General features: G+C 35.6%; 3 protein-coding genes across 6 annotated transcripts in view; 2 read left to right on the top strand and 1 right to left on the bottom strand.

Moving 5' to 3' along the window:
- The window catches only part of LOC136409190 (xylulose kinase), a 55,293-nt gene that overhangs the window by 3,972 nt on the left and 36,175 nt on the right, over positions 1 to 15,146 (top strand). For 2 of the 3 annotated variants that reach the window (XM_066390545.1, XM_066390547.1), the window contains 2 exons: positions 42 to 139; positions 813 to 1,099. In XM_066390545.1, coding sequence (XP_066246642.1) covers positions 42 to 139; positions 813 to 1,013 — 299 coding nt within the window. In that variant the 3' untranslated portion in view covers positions 1,014 to 1,099. Of the gene's footprint in view, positions 1 to 41; positions 140 to 812; positions 1,100 to 15,146 lie in introns of those variants that run through there. The other variant, XM_066390546.1, reaches the window with a different exon arrangement.
- Sf3a1 (splicing factor 3a subunit 1) lies at positions 4,886 to 9,265 on the bottom strand. Its single transcript, XM_066390540.1, has 13 exons — positions 9,013 to 9,265; positions 8,236 to 8,400; positions 8,014 to 8,182; positions 7,795 to 7,954; positions 7,578 to 7,731; positions 7,280 to 7,476; positions 6,882 to 7,232; positions 6,719 to 6,830; positions 6,406 to 6,665; positions 6,192 to 6,333; positions 5,915 to 6,090; positions 5,688 to 5,861; positions 4,886 to 5,109 (listed from the first exon to the last, which is right to left on the bottom strand). Exons 1-13 carry the CDS (start codon positions 9,104 to 9,106, stop codon positions 5,008 to 5,010), a joined length of 2,256 nt encoding a protein of 751 aa, XP_066246637.1. The 5' UTR covers positions 9,107 to 9,265; the 3' UTR covers positions 4,886 to 5,007.
- LOC136409195 (E3 ubiquitin-protein ligase Iruka-like) lies at positions 9,783 to 14,483 on the top strand. Of its 2 annotated transcripts, XM_066390555.1 has the most exons (7): positions 9,783 to 10,035; positions 11,978 to 12,079; positions 12,139 to 12,218; positions 12,278 to 12,622; positions 12,715 to 12,878; positions 13,104 to 13,163; positions 13,779 to 13,990. In XM_066390555.1, exons 1-6 carry the CDS (start codon positions 9,952 to 9,954, stop codon positions 13,130 to 13,132), a joined length of 804 nt encoding a protein of 267 aa, XP_066246652.1. In that variant the 5' UTR covers positions 9,783 to 9,951; the 3' UTR covers positions 13,133 to 13,163; positions 13,779 to 13,990. The 2 variants fall into 2 exon arrangements, with proteins under 2 accessions (XP_066246652.1, XP_066246651.1); XM_066390554.1 differs by lacking the exon at positions 13,104 to 13,163 and having other exon boundaries at positions 9,784 to 10,035; positions 13,779 to 14,483.

Below are 15,146 nucleotides of genomic sequence, written 5' to 3'. Positions count from 1 at the left end.
AAATTCGAAGTTTTCAAATTCAAATTTTCTTCTTTTCAAAGGAAAGGGGGTCCGAATATTGGCCACAGGGGGTGCTTCGCAGAATAAGGCCATATTGCAGGTTTTAGCGGATGTGTTCAATTCTCCTGTGTATGTTCAAGTAAGTTTAGTTCGAGTACGAGGAAATTGCATATTTATATATAATCATCTTGAACAACTCGAAATATTTGCGACTTATTGAAGAACCAATAGAGATAATTTAAATTTTGTCACCGACTTTAATGCTTATCTCAAGAGTTCAGATGTTAAGAATTACCGCGATATAAGTGCTAACAGTGCTTAATTACTAATAAAGTGCTTACATGAAATCATTCTGTGAAGGGTGTCTGCTTGGAAACTCCTTTAAGTGACACATTTTTATCTTCCATCTGCATTTCTAGATTATTCTTGTTCCTGGCTTATCATCAGAACTTATCCAAAAATGTTCTCCAATCTGGAATAAGAGTCGAGATTTATAAAGATTTAGAATTATCGTGCAGGAGTTGCTTTTTTTATATGTATATAGAAGTACTTCTGGAAATCTCTCAAATTGTTTTAGCTCTTGAGAATTGTATGTTATGTCACCTAGAAAAAAAAATTGGGTCATTGAATTTTGACCAAATCACTCTAGTAACTAATCTTTACTTATTATTGTAGTTTCTAAAAAACCAGAAAGAATAAATTTTTACCACATTGCGAGTCCATAAGCCACACCCAAAGCACCCGAAAAATATTATTGTTTTATTATTATCCATTCAAAATCAAAAACTACCACTATATTTTCCCCATTCCAGAACGCTGCCAACTCCGCCATGCTGGGTTCAGCCATTAACGCAAAACATGGCTTAAAGGGTACCAAATACGAGGAGATAATGGCATCCCTGCCCAAACCCCACAAAGTGTGCGATCCATATCCAGATTCCGATGAAATCTACCCGGCCATGACCGCACGATATAGAGAAATTGTCCAGAAATTACTCACAGAGCGACAATAGTGTTTATTTCAAGGAGAAAAAGTGAAAAACAAATTCCAAAATTATAGGCTAGTTAGGGAATTTTCTGTTATTAGTTTATTATTAATAAAGTTTTATGTAAACCTTCAGCTAATAAAAGATAGGATGACTATTAATTAGACATTTATTTCTTTATGCCCGTCTTCTTCTTGAGTTGAAGCTACGCTTCCAAATTGTAATAACTGAGAGTCTTTGAAAAAAAAAATTAAATATAATTAAAAATAAAATTTGATATTAGCATGCGTGAGATAAAACCTTTACCGCCATGACGAATTTTTCTTTATAAAAGAGAAAATCTCAACTAAAGGTTTTCTACAAAAATCGGTGGCGCAATATGCTTCTTTTTTGGATATAACCATTTGCAAAATCATTTAAATTTAATTAATTTAATAAGAGTCTGATATGTTCCTGTTTTTAGATTGTGAAATTATGAATTTTTCTATATGCAACTGCAACTCTGACCTATTGTCTCATACGTAAATCAGTGGCGGAGAAAATATTTAATCCATTTAAATAATAAAAGTACGAAAATTTTGTGGTAAGTACTCAAAAACGGGAAAGTTGACGATACTACTTGACGAACTTTAACAGTTCTCACGCACGGCTATTTTTAATGTGACAGTGTTGCCGAAGACCGGAAGAAATTAACTGATTTGAATATTTTTCTCTGCAAATCTAAAAGATGTTTATGGGATATATTTTTGTATTAAACCAAACCAATTTCGTTCTAATCTAACTATTTCATCAATTCCTTGACCCATCGCACAACCTCTTAGTTTACACTTCTTCAATAAATCTCGCGAACTTAACTTTCATTAATCGCTGCAAACTCTGTTTCTATTATCGAATATTAGCGTTAATTCCATTTCATAAATCCCCGAGTTTATGTAACTTTTTTAAATGATTTCTTCTGAGTTTCCATGATAATTCTCATGGCGAAAGCTGTGCAGAAAAAAGACGAGTTCTCGCATCAGCATGATAAAGGGCTGCAGCTTTTTGAATCTTGACTTAAGCGCCTAACAGGTGAAAAATGCCAGCAACTTTTAAATAGATTAAACACTTATGGATCCAATAATTGGTCTTGAGGTTATCAATATTTCTTTAGTCGTGTCACTAAAATGTTTTTTTTTAAATGGTTTTAAAACAGTATTATAAAGGTTTATTTGCACATTCAAGTTATACATATAGTTAGTATAGTTATAGCATACAAAGTGTAACACATCATGATGGAGCTATTTTAGGGAGCGATAGTACTCTGCAAAACAACTAAAAAATTACTAATAGACCCAAAAACGCATAATTTTCGATATACAAGGTGGCAAAGTTTCACAGCTTTTCTCATGTTTTATGTTAATATTGATTAAATATTACGAATTGTTTCAGATAGTTGATAACTGACCCGAATAATTACACACAACGTCAAAAGTTTTGGACCCCCTATATATAAAATGATTCGTTTGAACCTGGTTATTTTTTTTATTTTGGTAAAAAATTACATGTATTTAGGAAACAAAAAATACAATAAAAAGATGTCGACCACGAATTCTTACTTTACTATCAATATTTTTACAAATATTGGCAATAACAGCATATTTAGCCAAGTGACTAGTGTACTCTTTCTTTTACTTTTTGTACGTTATAATGCCAGGTCGTGAAATTTCTGCCTTTAATCGAGCAAGAATTACTGCTTTACACGATGCAGGGCATTCTAATCATCAGATATCAGAAATCTTGGGCATTCCTAGATCATCTGTTGTGCGAATAGTACACAGATATCAAGAATTTAATACAGTGGAAAATAGACCACGTAGTGGACGTTCTCGAGTGTTTAGTGAAAGGGAGGATCGTTATTTGGTGCAATATGCCCGAAGACACCGCACAGGTTCAGCTTCAACTCTCAGAGCCCACTTTCAGGGTACGTTTCGTCGTGTTATATCGACAGCTACAGTTCGAAGACGACTCCATAATGCAAATTTACGTGCTAGAAGACTATTACGTGTCCCCACTCTACTTCCAAGACATCGTGCTGCTCGTCTCCAGTGGGCGCGAGAGCATAGGGGTTGGCTTTTACACCAGTGGCGGTGGGTACTGTTTACAGATGAAACCAGAATTGGACTGGTTAGTGATGACAATAGACAAAGAGTCTGGAGGGAACCAGGTCGTCAACAGAGACTTAATTTTCCCCGTGAAGGTGCACCCTATCAAGGGAGTAACGTAATGTTTTGGGGGGGAATAATGTTTAACCGGCGTACTCCATTAATTCGCATACCACAGAATATGACCAGTGAAATTTACATCGAACAAGTTATTACGCCTATTATCTATCCTATACGTAACGAGTTAGGCGAAAATTTTGTGTTTATGGACGACAACGCCCGACCACATCGCGGAAGAAGGGTTCAGGATACACTTGAAGTAGGACATATCAGAAGATTAGATTGGCCAGCCAACTCGCCTGATATGAACCCTATTGAAAACATGTGGGACATCATTGCTAGAGCCATTCACAATCGTATCAATCCACCTCAAACTGCAGATGAGTTAGTCGTAGCGGCAGTAGAGGAATGGAATAATATTCCACAAGAGACTATTAATCGTTTGATTATTTCAATGCACAGACGTGTCAATATGTTATTGGAGCGCAGAGGAAGTCATACCGAGTATTAGTCGGTATACAACATGTTTTATTACTTTTTTTGATTTAATAAATTTTGTTAAAAAATTCACACGTTTCTTACTTATTAATTTTCTAAGTATTCAAATTTGTGGAAAATACTCTTTTCACAAAAAACAGATTCAAAAAACAATATACTTTTATAAATATATTTTGTTTTTCTAACAAAAAATATCTATAACAAAATTGAGGGGGGGTCCAAGACTTTTGACGTTGTGTGTATTTTCTTTCCTTACTGCCTTTACATTGTTAATTTGCATCGATAGATATTTTTGCGAATTTTACAAAAACGGTGAAAGACGAAAATAGTTCAAGACATCTAAAAGCTAACGAATTGAAGAGGGAATTTAAATTTGGTACCAGATTTGATATAGGGCGTTCAACACAGGGTGTATGGTTTAGGTAAAAGCGGCCGTTGTTAACGATAACCTGGAAATTCTCCACGAGGTGTCTATGATATTTGAGACTGATCTACCAAAGTCTGGTCTCAGAATGGGGCTATTATAGACAAATATGATATCGACCACATCAGTGGTAAACGACAATAATTGATGGATCTGATTTTTCTCCATGCAAAGAACGAAATTGGTTGACTTTTTAGCTAACAATTATTTGGTTTCTACATTTTTAGCCCCCTTATCATGTAGGTGAAAGCTTTCAATACCGTCATGGATAGAGTCGTTTTAGCTGAGGCAATTTTTCGCAAATTGCAGCCATTAGTTGATCTGCGCAGGTAACATTACAGATGTTAGGGAAGTTTTGCATCACAATTTCCCCATCATAGCAACATGGATCTGTTTATTGGGAAAAGGGAGCTGTGGAAATTTTGGAAAATGTGGATCTAGGCCAGTTCCTACGTGGATTTAAAAAACCTCATCGGTTTAAAATAATAACAATATTGTACTGTTTTATCATCTATTCAAAATCAAATACCAACACTAAATTCCTTTCGTCCCCGAATGCCGCCAATTTCGCTATGCTAGGTTCAGCCATTAACGCAAAACTCAGCTTAATTGGCATCAAATACGAAGAAATTATCGCATCTCTGGATAAACCTCAAAAAGTATACAATCCCTATCCGGATTCTGACAAAATCTACACATTCATGGCTGCTCAATATAGGGAAATTGTGAGGGAATTATTCGCGGAGCAACATAATTTGCAATAGTATTTTAAGGGCTAAAATTACAGTCTAAATTTATTCCAAAATTATATGTTAATTGAGGAATTATGTTTTAGTATTTTGTTAATGACGACTTTTGAGAAAATGTATCGAAAAGAAGTCTGAAAATTAATTAAAACCTATTTCTTCCTGCCACCTCTCTCCTTCAATTGAAGCTGGATTACAGCGCCGCCAGTTATGTTGTAATAACCAAGAGTGTTTTGGTCTTTGAAGAACATTCCCTAGAATAATTAATTAGATTTCCTGCATAATATGGATAATCTAGTTATATTTCCAGATCGAGAGGAAAATCATCTTTTAACACCGAAATTTACATTTTGAAACAAAACGAATCCAAATTCTTAAAAATTAAAATTCTTCAAGAAGTCTTAAAACGCAATAAATTCCTTTCAAGTAATGAATATTACTCTAGACTTTCAAAGTGTCAATTGGCAACATTGCTTATCTAAGTCTGAGACGACGTTGGCAAATTGTGTATTTGCCTTGACATCAAATGAAAAGTTGAGCTTTTTGATTTTGATAGGACTACTTGTTGTCTCCCATATTTGTCTATATTTCGCAGCACCCTCACCGCTAGTTAAATTTGCCACTAAATTTTGAAATCATGTTAAGCGGAACATTGGCAAGTTCTGTTTATATCTTTCTTGCCCCTTTTTGTTTTTTTGTTTGTTTGTGTAACGTAGTTTGTAAATCAGGATATGGAAAGATTTATTCTGGTTTTGTGCAATTCTCATTAATTCACATGTGATTTTCCCCACGAATTCCGGATTAGTTGATTTTTTATCTCCAGAAAACTCACATCAAAGAACAGTTTTTGCTTTGCCGGCGGCATGCTCAGCTCTTCCTGTATTTTCGCCTTCAAATTGGCTACACTTTCAGTTAACGGTAGAGTGTACGACAACATTTGCCCATTCAACTTCCATTCGCTCTTTTCGGGCATCATGGGAATGGCCACCTTGATACTTATAGGGCCCTAAATTTGCCTAAATTACAACGAAAAATTTCCAATATTCTGTTTTTTCGTACCGGGTTTCTAGCCACGAAAATTTCCTCTGGAATGAGGGAGTCTTCGTTACGCATTTTCTTGTTGGCCGGCTCGTCCTCACTGGGAACTTCGATGGGATGTTTCATGGGCATGTTAAGGGGCGTGCCCATGGGCGGCGGCATGGGCGTCACAAAACCCGTCATCGGCGGTGCTGGCACTGATTTGAAGTTAAGAAATTTTAGTTAGTCGATAACGAAATATAAGGAGTGTTTTCAATAGAAACGTTCAATTATCTTAGAACGCTTCGTTTTTACTTACTCATCAGTGGCGGTCGCATCGTCGGCATGGGAGGTGCCGGCATCATCATAATGGGTGACTGAGCGGTTAATATTGGCGGCTGTACGGGCAGCGCAATGGGTTGCGGTGCCGCTGATTGCGTTATTACCGGAGGCTTGGGTGGCTGAATAAAAAATGATACTAGTAGAAGTATTTTAACTCCTATTTTAGGGCGAAATTATTAATATGTTGTTACCTGTGGAGGAGCAGGCGGCTGCTTGATAACAGGCGGCTGCGGAATCTTCAGTTTAGTTACTGTTCCTGTGACATTCTTCGGTCCTATTTTCTCCTTTTCCTCATCTGGCAACAGCCCTTTGACCTTATGAATCTGGTGAATTTGCTCCTCCAGAGTGATGTTAGCCCTTGCAGCTCTTGTAGCTGCTTCAACACTTGAAGTATGCCCATCCCATGTAACCTTTTCATCCTTCCTCGTTTCTTCCTCTCCAATTTTCTTACCTATACATTAGTAATTGAAACAAATACCTGGAAAAATATAAAAATCAACCCACCAATAGCAGTTTCTTCATCTCCCACTCCGAAAATATCCGTACGTCTCTCTGCTAAAAGCTTTAAACTAGCCTCAATTGCAGTTCCTTGAGCGTAAACAGTGTCTTGATTCATCTAAAAATCACTAAAACATTATTGTAATTCTCATAAATTCTTATACTTCACCTTATCCGTAACATGCTTATCCCTCTGTTCCACCCATCTGGGGTCCAACAATCCAATACGCATGTGCTCCTGCACTTTACTAGCAGGGATTTTCTCCCCCGTAATGGGAGACACCAAATAATCATCACCCACAGTGGGTCTGGTGACTTTCACCGCTTGTTTAGGATCGTATTTTTTAACCAAAACCTTATCGGGAATGGGCGGCAATGGGGGCTGAATTGGCGGCTGTTCCTGAATCTCAGGCTCCTCATCTGAACTTTCCTCATCCATGTCCTGGACCTGGTTGTTGTCTTTGGCGCCTTTACGAACTTGCATCGTAGTCCTATCCTCCATATGACTGAGACCAGAAGGCTGGAAATAACCTTTAGATATTGCACAGAAGAAATTTGAACAAAGACCTCAACAGCTGCTTCTTCCTCATCACTCTCCAACTGCATCTCAATGTCCTCACCATCTTCAATTCTCTCTTGAATTAATAGTCTTGCTCCGACCTCCTCTGGGGTAGTTGGAGGGGGAAAATTACCCATTTCAAATGACTGATAATCCACAGTTTCCACTACCACAAAGTCGTGCCAATCGATTTGCGCATAGGCAACTAAAAAATTAGATTTGAAAGAGATTTCCGAATAAAATAGGCAATAAAAAGGTTGCTATAAATTTAATTTTTATAAATCTCTTTATTTTAACACAACTAACTTCTCTCTCTCTCCAAAATCTCCTCCTCTCTTGCCCTTTGAGCTTCCTGATATTTCTGGTATTCAGCCCGATACTTCGCAAGATCTAAAACTGCCTGCGCACTCTTAACCTCGTCACGCAGCTTTTGTTGCATGGTTTTGGGCGGAATTAAAACCTAACACAAAAAAAACCTTCGATCCACGTCGATAAAACAAAGAAAATAGTAGGAGCAGAATACCTTTGTATACTGTTCCAGCAATTTGGTAAAATATTGAAACAAAGAGTGTTGTGGTCTCAGAAAATCGAACTGAAAATTTCTCTGTTCCCGGTTCATCAACTGAGTAAGAAAAGCCCTGCCATTTCTTGCAACAAATTGTGCAGTGAGCTTCACTATGTCTCTATAAAAAAAGGTAATTTCACGGTAAATTTTGAACCAAGAGGGGTTTTGAGTGCTTACAAATCTAAGGCTGAAATTGAGGGGGGATCAGCCACAAATTCAAAATCAGATGGAGGTTCTTTAGGTACAAAAGGCTGCTCAACTTGTTTCAAAATATCATGTTGCTTCTGCTGTTGACTGGCAGATACTGTTAATTTGGAAATTCCTTGGGAGAGTGTCGGCTCCTGGGCTGTTAATCAAACCTATTTTCTGCAACTCTTAATCTTCCTCAAAACACCTTACCTTTCCCTTCTTTAAATTCATTAACTTTGTGCTGGTAGTAAGCATGATATGGATCCCCTGTATTGAGAAAATTAAATTTGGGATTTCCCAGCTCATTTTGTCTGATTCGGGCCTCGAATTCCGGGCCGTTTCTCGCCACGAAACTGGCGGTCTTATCAACAATGTCTTTTTAAACTGTCAGGAAAATATTGAATTTTACTAAAGTGCCCTTCATGGTCATTCTAAATGTAAAAATCAAGGGAAAATCACCTACCAAAATTCTCCTTCTTTAACCAAATTCCCTGTATAAATTAGGGAAAAGTGAAGAATTAGTGGTTGAAATGTCCCATGATGTAAAGCTGGATTTACATGTTATCAGTGAGCAATATTTAGAAACCAAACAATTTTTATTTCTGCTGATTCTTAGACTTATTTTCATCAATGAATGGGAGAATTAAATATCAGACAATAATCACTTATCATATCAAACCAAACAGGTTACTTTAAAAATGGACATAAGTGGGACATGGGAATGTAATAATAGTAACATGCTAACACTTGAGACTATTAATAATGAGAGTAATTGTTTATGAATCCCACTTAATGAATAATATCTGTAGGCAAAGCAATACATGCTGCACTGAAAAGCTTCAATGTCTTGTTTTATATGTATGTATTAATATATACTTTCTGCAGAGTTTGAACATTGACAATGTGGTACAGATACAAATCACACAGAGGCTAAATTGAGAGGGTGCGAGGCGGCCTAGTTTCTATTCTAAAGCTATTAAAGGATACTTCTAACCTCTGGAGGGGGGTAAATAATCCCCACAACGGGATTTGCAGGAGCGGCGTCCTCATTGCCGTTTGCGGCAACCTCTATAGGGGGCATTTTCCTTAGAAAAGCCGGTTTCCACAGTAGCTAATTAGGAGGGGTAGTTCACTTTCCGCTTTTCAAATAATTATTACAATCTATTTACAGAGGATGTTGAAAACGAATGGAAAAGAAAAAGATGCTTCTTCTGAAAAATGGATATCGACGTAAAAATATTTAGTTTTTAGGTTAGATTTCACAGAAGCTTCAAAATTAAAATTTACGTCATTCGTCAAGTCATAAAAATCAATCACCATGCAAATATACCTATGTTGAGAATGTAGACAAAAGGAATTCAATGGTAAATTATAGTATAGAGGATGAGATCTAATAAAATCGACACTTTTCTTTATTTTCTTTGAAGCAAATTCTAGTATTACATGGTTATGAATCGCTTATTGTTATTACCAACAACAAAACAATAGTATTCTTAAGTGCAAATGTATAGTTCTCTTAAGAGCAAAAAAAAACTGTAAAAAATATTCAATTTAATGATTAATAATGATAATTACATAAATTTCGCTCCTCATTTTTAAAGCTCTGCAGTTAGTTACAATTTAAATTCCAAATTTCTACCAAAGGAACTCTATTTTTACAATATATACAACTTCAACTTTTTGTACTCCTTTCACAGACATGTCATCTGCCTTACGTCATATGTCATTTGACACTTGATTAGAAACAAACTTCCAAATTGGCGACTAATGTCCCTTAAACGTTTTTTATTAGCCCTTTAAAGAACCCTTTTTCTGTCACTCGCCACCTCCTTGCTGTCAAGAATCAAGAATAGAACATCAAATTGTGAAGTTCTTCACATAGTTAGTGTTCTTCACCTCAAAATCGTTTAGAAGAAAATTGAGACCATGGCAGAAGCAGCAGTAGAAGAAAGACCTCCGGCTCGATTTTATTGTCATATGTGCAACGTAGAATTTCAGAATGATGCAAACGTAAGTAACTACAATTGTAATAGTTCTTTTGCCATGCACAAAAATCAATTTTTAATTTAGTCATATATTATTTAAGTACCTGCTAAGTCTATAGTCCTCTCCTCATAATACGTCGCCCTATCACCAAACTGTATTATCAGCATTAGTTCCTAATAATTTTTGTAAACATATGATCTCCTGAATAATCTCTCTCCTAGTAACTAAATTGGATGCATGCAAAACTCCAGGTTAACAAACAGTCCAAATACGGAATATATATATTTAGTTCTAGTGTTTGTTCTTTAAGGCTCAATTAAAAGTTTTCCATACTTTGCAAATAAAAAATCTCAGTTAGAGAAGGGATAGAAGGTCTGAGCATAAGCTTGCAAATCATAAGCTTTAAGCTGGATTTATAGTTTCTTTAAAGTAAATCATTAGACATATTATTAAGTTTATACATCAAGGATCAAAATAAAACTTCTTTCATACCATATTTTGGTCCTGGGTGTTGACAGTACATATTGCTAAAGTAAACATTATACATTTCAAAAACCCTCGTCAGCAAAAATAAAAAATTGGTTACATTTGTTATTTACATTAACTTGTGCCTGCCAGACTTTAGAGTAAAATTCATAAATATTTTAATTTATTATTATAAATGTAAAATGAACTGGACTGGTGCTACAATGACCTGCATTATAAAATGCTTTAATTTTATATCTTATGGCTTAAACTATGAAACCAGCTTTTAGGATATGATTGTGTAACATTCACTGTTTTTTTACAGCTATCAGTCACTATAATTTTTATTGTTTTACATTAAAACTGAAGCTATACATTGCTAGCGCTTAACCATAAGAGAACTTATAAGCAAATCTTTAACTACTATTATCTTTTAAACCTTCAATAGCAAATTTTAAACACCTGTATACCTACTTCTATGGAATTATACATTTTAAAGCTATTTACATCAGATGTTAAAGATGTATGGTTAATTGTAATTTAGTCATAAGCAATGTAAGTTATGAGAATGCACCCCTGTAAAGAGGCATAAGATATTACACAGTCATATCCTTAAGGTGAAGATGAAGTACAGTCTTAACTTCATAGTTATGCAAAGTAACTGTAATTTATCTTGGGATCAAGATTTGACAGATACTTGTCTACACTTAAGGTATCACTTATAAAATTTCAAATAAAGTAGGTACTTACCTCAGTACTTATCTGCCAGGTAACACTAATAAATACTAAATGTTTTTCAAGGATTTTAACATTTTAGAAAATCTATGTAAGCAGTAAGTAAATAGAGATTTAATTGCATCAGACTTTCACTGTTTTGAGTAACATTTTACAGAGGGTAGAGTATTCCTGGACTTGCTGAAGACTAATAAAATAACACTAAAATGCATGTCTTGAAATAACAATGAGAACGGCTTCCACCAGAGCTTTGGAAGCATTGTTCAATCTCCACTCAAAACTCAAAATTTAGTTACTAGGTCCCTTTGACCTATTTTTCACTATATCCTTAGGACTAATTTTATCACTAGGTCCAAAAGAGTGAGTAAATTAGAGGCGATATTCGTGGCATGTAGGATGCACATATTTGACCAGTTGCAAGTGTGCACATTTGATCAGTCTTGCATATGTCTACTGATCTCCTGAAAAGTATCTGGTTCTCTTGAGGATAACTAATATTCTCCTAACCACTGCTTTAAACCTTCAAACTTTGTGGAAATAGTAGTACCTGACAATGAGGAATGGGGCACACATGTCTTCTCAGATATAGTCTATGATGAAATCAGATGGTAATTACTCAATAAATACCACAATCTACAGTTCAAAAACCTTAAATTTCTTTTGTATTTCGTAAATTTTAACAAATTTATTATTAAGGTTCAGTAGCGTATGAAACGTAAATTTAAAAAGAAAAAAGTATATACGTATAATAATTCTCCTTTTTCAGAATTTCACCTGTCCCCATTGTTCTGATGGATTCATTGAGGAATTACAAGAAATTAGAGACAGCGATTCGCGATCTGCCAATTATTCTTGGGACAGTAATACGGTAAGTAGTAGCCACTTTACAAATTGAAACATCTTTATAACACTATTTCTGTATGTTAGGATGACACAGGAATACTTTTAGCCTCAAGGTTTGCTCCTGGAGGCGAATTGGAACCGGGAAGATCGTTAATGGAAGGAAGGTACTTTTCTTGAGAATTTTCATTCCTCCATCCAAACCCAATTATTTAATTTCTTCTAGAACACTCCCTAGAAACTTAGCTTCCTCAAATCTACGAACTCTGCAACCACCCATAGAGCACTTAGTGCACGATTTCATAATAAATCTCGGAGTTGGCGTGAATATGGGCGGCCCGGGAAATGTCCAGCTGTTTCTGGGTAATCCCGGGGACTACGCTTGGGGCAGGGAAGGACTGGACGCCATTGTATCGCAGCTGCTCAACCAGATGGACAGCGCTGGGCCTCCGCCGGTATCTAAAGCGGTCATCGATGGTCTGCAAGTGGTGGAAGTGACCCAGGAACAGGTGGCTCAAAATATGCAATGCTCCGTGTGTTGGGAACAGTTTCAATTGAAAGAACTAGTTAGGTAAGACAGGAATCGTCTATATTCAGGTTTTAATTGGTATTTAATGTTTGTCTATGATCGGTTTGAAAATATTTAAATTGGGTGTGTTTCAGGCAACTTCCATGCCTTCACATATACCATGAATCCTGTATTAGGCCGTGGCTGGAGCTTCATGGCACTTGTCCCATTTGCAGACAAAATTTGACTGATGAAAGTGGAGATTCTCATCCGCAGAATGGCGCCGAACAAAATGGATCCGAAACGTCTGTTGTTCGACGTAAGTGGTATATAAAATAAAGGTCTCGACCAACAAACACCTATTTTTCAATTTTCGTGAAAATCTTGGATACGTATCCTATTTGACACAATAGTCATGCGGAACACTTTTATTTGCGTGTAATATCAACTTTGAAAATTAGCTGAAAATGTTGTAGTCTGGCCTTGTATGCCTTTACGTACGGTTTTGATTTATTTAAATTGTAAATTTTCCTGAATATACTAGGCACGTACAACTATGATTTCACACAATAGTCAGAGGCAGAACACGTTCCTTTTGTATTTGGTAAGTTTTGAGAATTTACTGAAAATCTTATTTTCTGGCGTTGTACGCCTCTGGTTTTTGCTGATTTAAATTGTATATTTTCCTAAACTTACTAGGCACGTACCTCTTTGATTTTACACAATAGTCAGTGGCGGAACACGTTCCTTTTATATTAGGTATATTTTGAAAAAAATTATTGAAAATTTATTAATAATATTGCTATGATTAAGCCTTGTGTGCCTTTAGTTTATGTGTTGCAAAATTTAGAGAATATTCTATATACGATTTTTAATGAAACAAAGTTCGTTAAATTTCTGGAGTGGTTTGCTTGCCGAACAATAAATCACTCTAAGACGCGTCTAGCGTTTTTGACCAGCATCGTCCCTCAGGGATTTTGCGCTTTTTATAAAAATATAAGTAGTAGTTTTCCAAATATTTGTAATTTACAGCTCTTGGTAGCATTTTGCATATATTATACGCAAAATTAGGAAGGCAAAAGGCAAGAGAAAAAGTAGATTTGCCATATTTATGAAGACAGGCGTAGGGTATATTTTGAGACGAAAAAATGTGCAAATAGTTTTGTTCAAATTCACACTTAAATGACATTGTTTTTTTTTATAGTAAATTATTTTCCAGCTCCAACGGCCGAAAACATTCGAGAAAACGTTTATCGGGCTTTTTTGTCCTCCACTCCTTCCACAAGCAGTAGTCGCAGCAATCAGATGGACCAATCAGAGTCCAGTAGTAGTAGTCCCACGTCTTACGACGGTAGTAACCTGTTCTAGCTTAATAAAAAACCATTTATATCCAGCTCTGTATAAACCGGTGATCTTTGCTGTTCTTATTTCCGTATACCTAATAGGTTGATGCAATGCCATTTGAATAAAGGACGCAACGCTATTTTAGCTCATCCTATCGAATCAAGTATTGCCTTTATTTATTGCGTTTATCCTGCGGTGCTGTTATTTAGGATATTGTTATTCTGTACGCGTTTTATTGTCATTCTTTTAAAGTCACTTTCATCAACAGTAACGGCAATTAGACTCAACTGAAAGCTGTCTAATCGTCGCTGACTGCTACATCACCGTTCCTGACATCAGATCAATTTTAGCGCACGTCTCAAGTTGATACTGTAAACATATAACTATTGTTGTTAACGTTGATCTTAGGGGAAATAGGTGTATAAAGCGTACATTTTTCCTCAATGAGAAGTTGTTAAATTAGAGAACTAATGTGAGATTTTTTTACGTTAATTTCATACCATGGGCTTCAAGTTATTAATTATTTAATTTCCAATTACTGTATGATGTGATAAAAATAGAATAAAAATGTGTTAAAGGAGGCTCGTGTTTGTTTTTCGTAATGAACTTTAAGAAAAGTATATGCCGTCGATTTCGACTCAAATGGATTTAATTGACACAGTACATGTTCATAACATAGTAGATAGTCAAATAAATTGCAGTTAATTCACCTTACCGTTATACATATTGACTATGCGAGGCACAATTTCCTTCACCATCTTATTCTGAATTCCAAATTGGCTAGGTTTATCTTAAATACTTAATAAATTATCAATTGATATGAGTTTTTGAAAAAGGTTTTTTTAATACGTGTGAATGCAAATTATAATTATAAGACATCAATAAAAAAACTGTGCACTTGATTTTAACCCACTTATCCCCCCCTATCATGCCTTTTACATAATTCCCATTATTAGTTTTTTCTATATATATCGCAGAATGTATAATAGATCATACTCAGAGCTTTAGTTTCTTTTTTATTTGGTATAATAATGACGTATAATGGGGATATTGATTGATGGAAAAGTCTTAGAAGTTCCTCTATAACGTCTCAATATGTTGCTTAAATAGGTGTTGGTGGGTTTCTTGATTCTTCATTGAATTGTTAAATATACACAAAAACTCTGGCTTATTACAGACTCAGAGAACGTATTCGAAGGAAAAGAGATGAAATGAACGAGTCTCGAATCAAAACTATATTGCC

Source organism: Euwallacea similis, chromosome 5 (genome assembly GCF_039881205.1).
Source record: "Euwallacea similis isolate ESF13 chromosome 5, ESF131.1, whole genome shotgun sequence".
Lineage (NCBI taxonomy): Eukaryota > Metazoa > Arthropoda > Insecta > Coleoptera > Curculionidae > Euwallacea > Euwallacea similis.
This window is presented reverse-complemented; position numbering and strand designations above follow the sequence as displayed.

Bases quoted from the DNA above. Each gene is read 5' to 3' on its own strand.
- Sf3a1 (XM_066390540.1), bottom strand. From the start codon at position 9,106: ATGCCCCCTATAGAGGTTGCCGCAAACGGCAATGAGGACGCCGCTCCT. The intron at 6,831-6,881 runs GTGAAGTATAAG...AGTGATTTTTAG, and splicing joins ATAAGCATGTTACGGATAAG to ATGAATCAAGACACTGTTTA. The intron at 5,862-5,914 runs GTACGAAAAAAC...AGGCAAATTTAG, and splicing joins TTTTCGTGGCTAGAAACCCG to GGCCCTATAAGTATCAAGGT.
- LOC136409195 (XM_066390554.1), top strand. From the start codon at position 9,952: ATGGCAGAAGCAGCAGTAGAAGAAAGACCTCCGGCTCGATTTTATTGT. The intron at 10,036-11,977 runs GTAAGTAACTAC...CTCCTTTTTCAG, and splicing joins AATTTCAGAATGATGCAAAC to AATTTCACCTGTCCCCATTG. The intron at 12,623-12,714 runs GTAAGACAGGAA...GGTGTGTTTCAG, and splicing joins CAATTGAAAGAACTAGTTAG to GCAACTTCCATGCCTTCACA.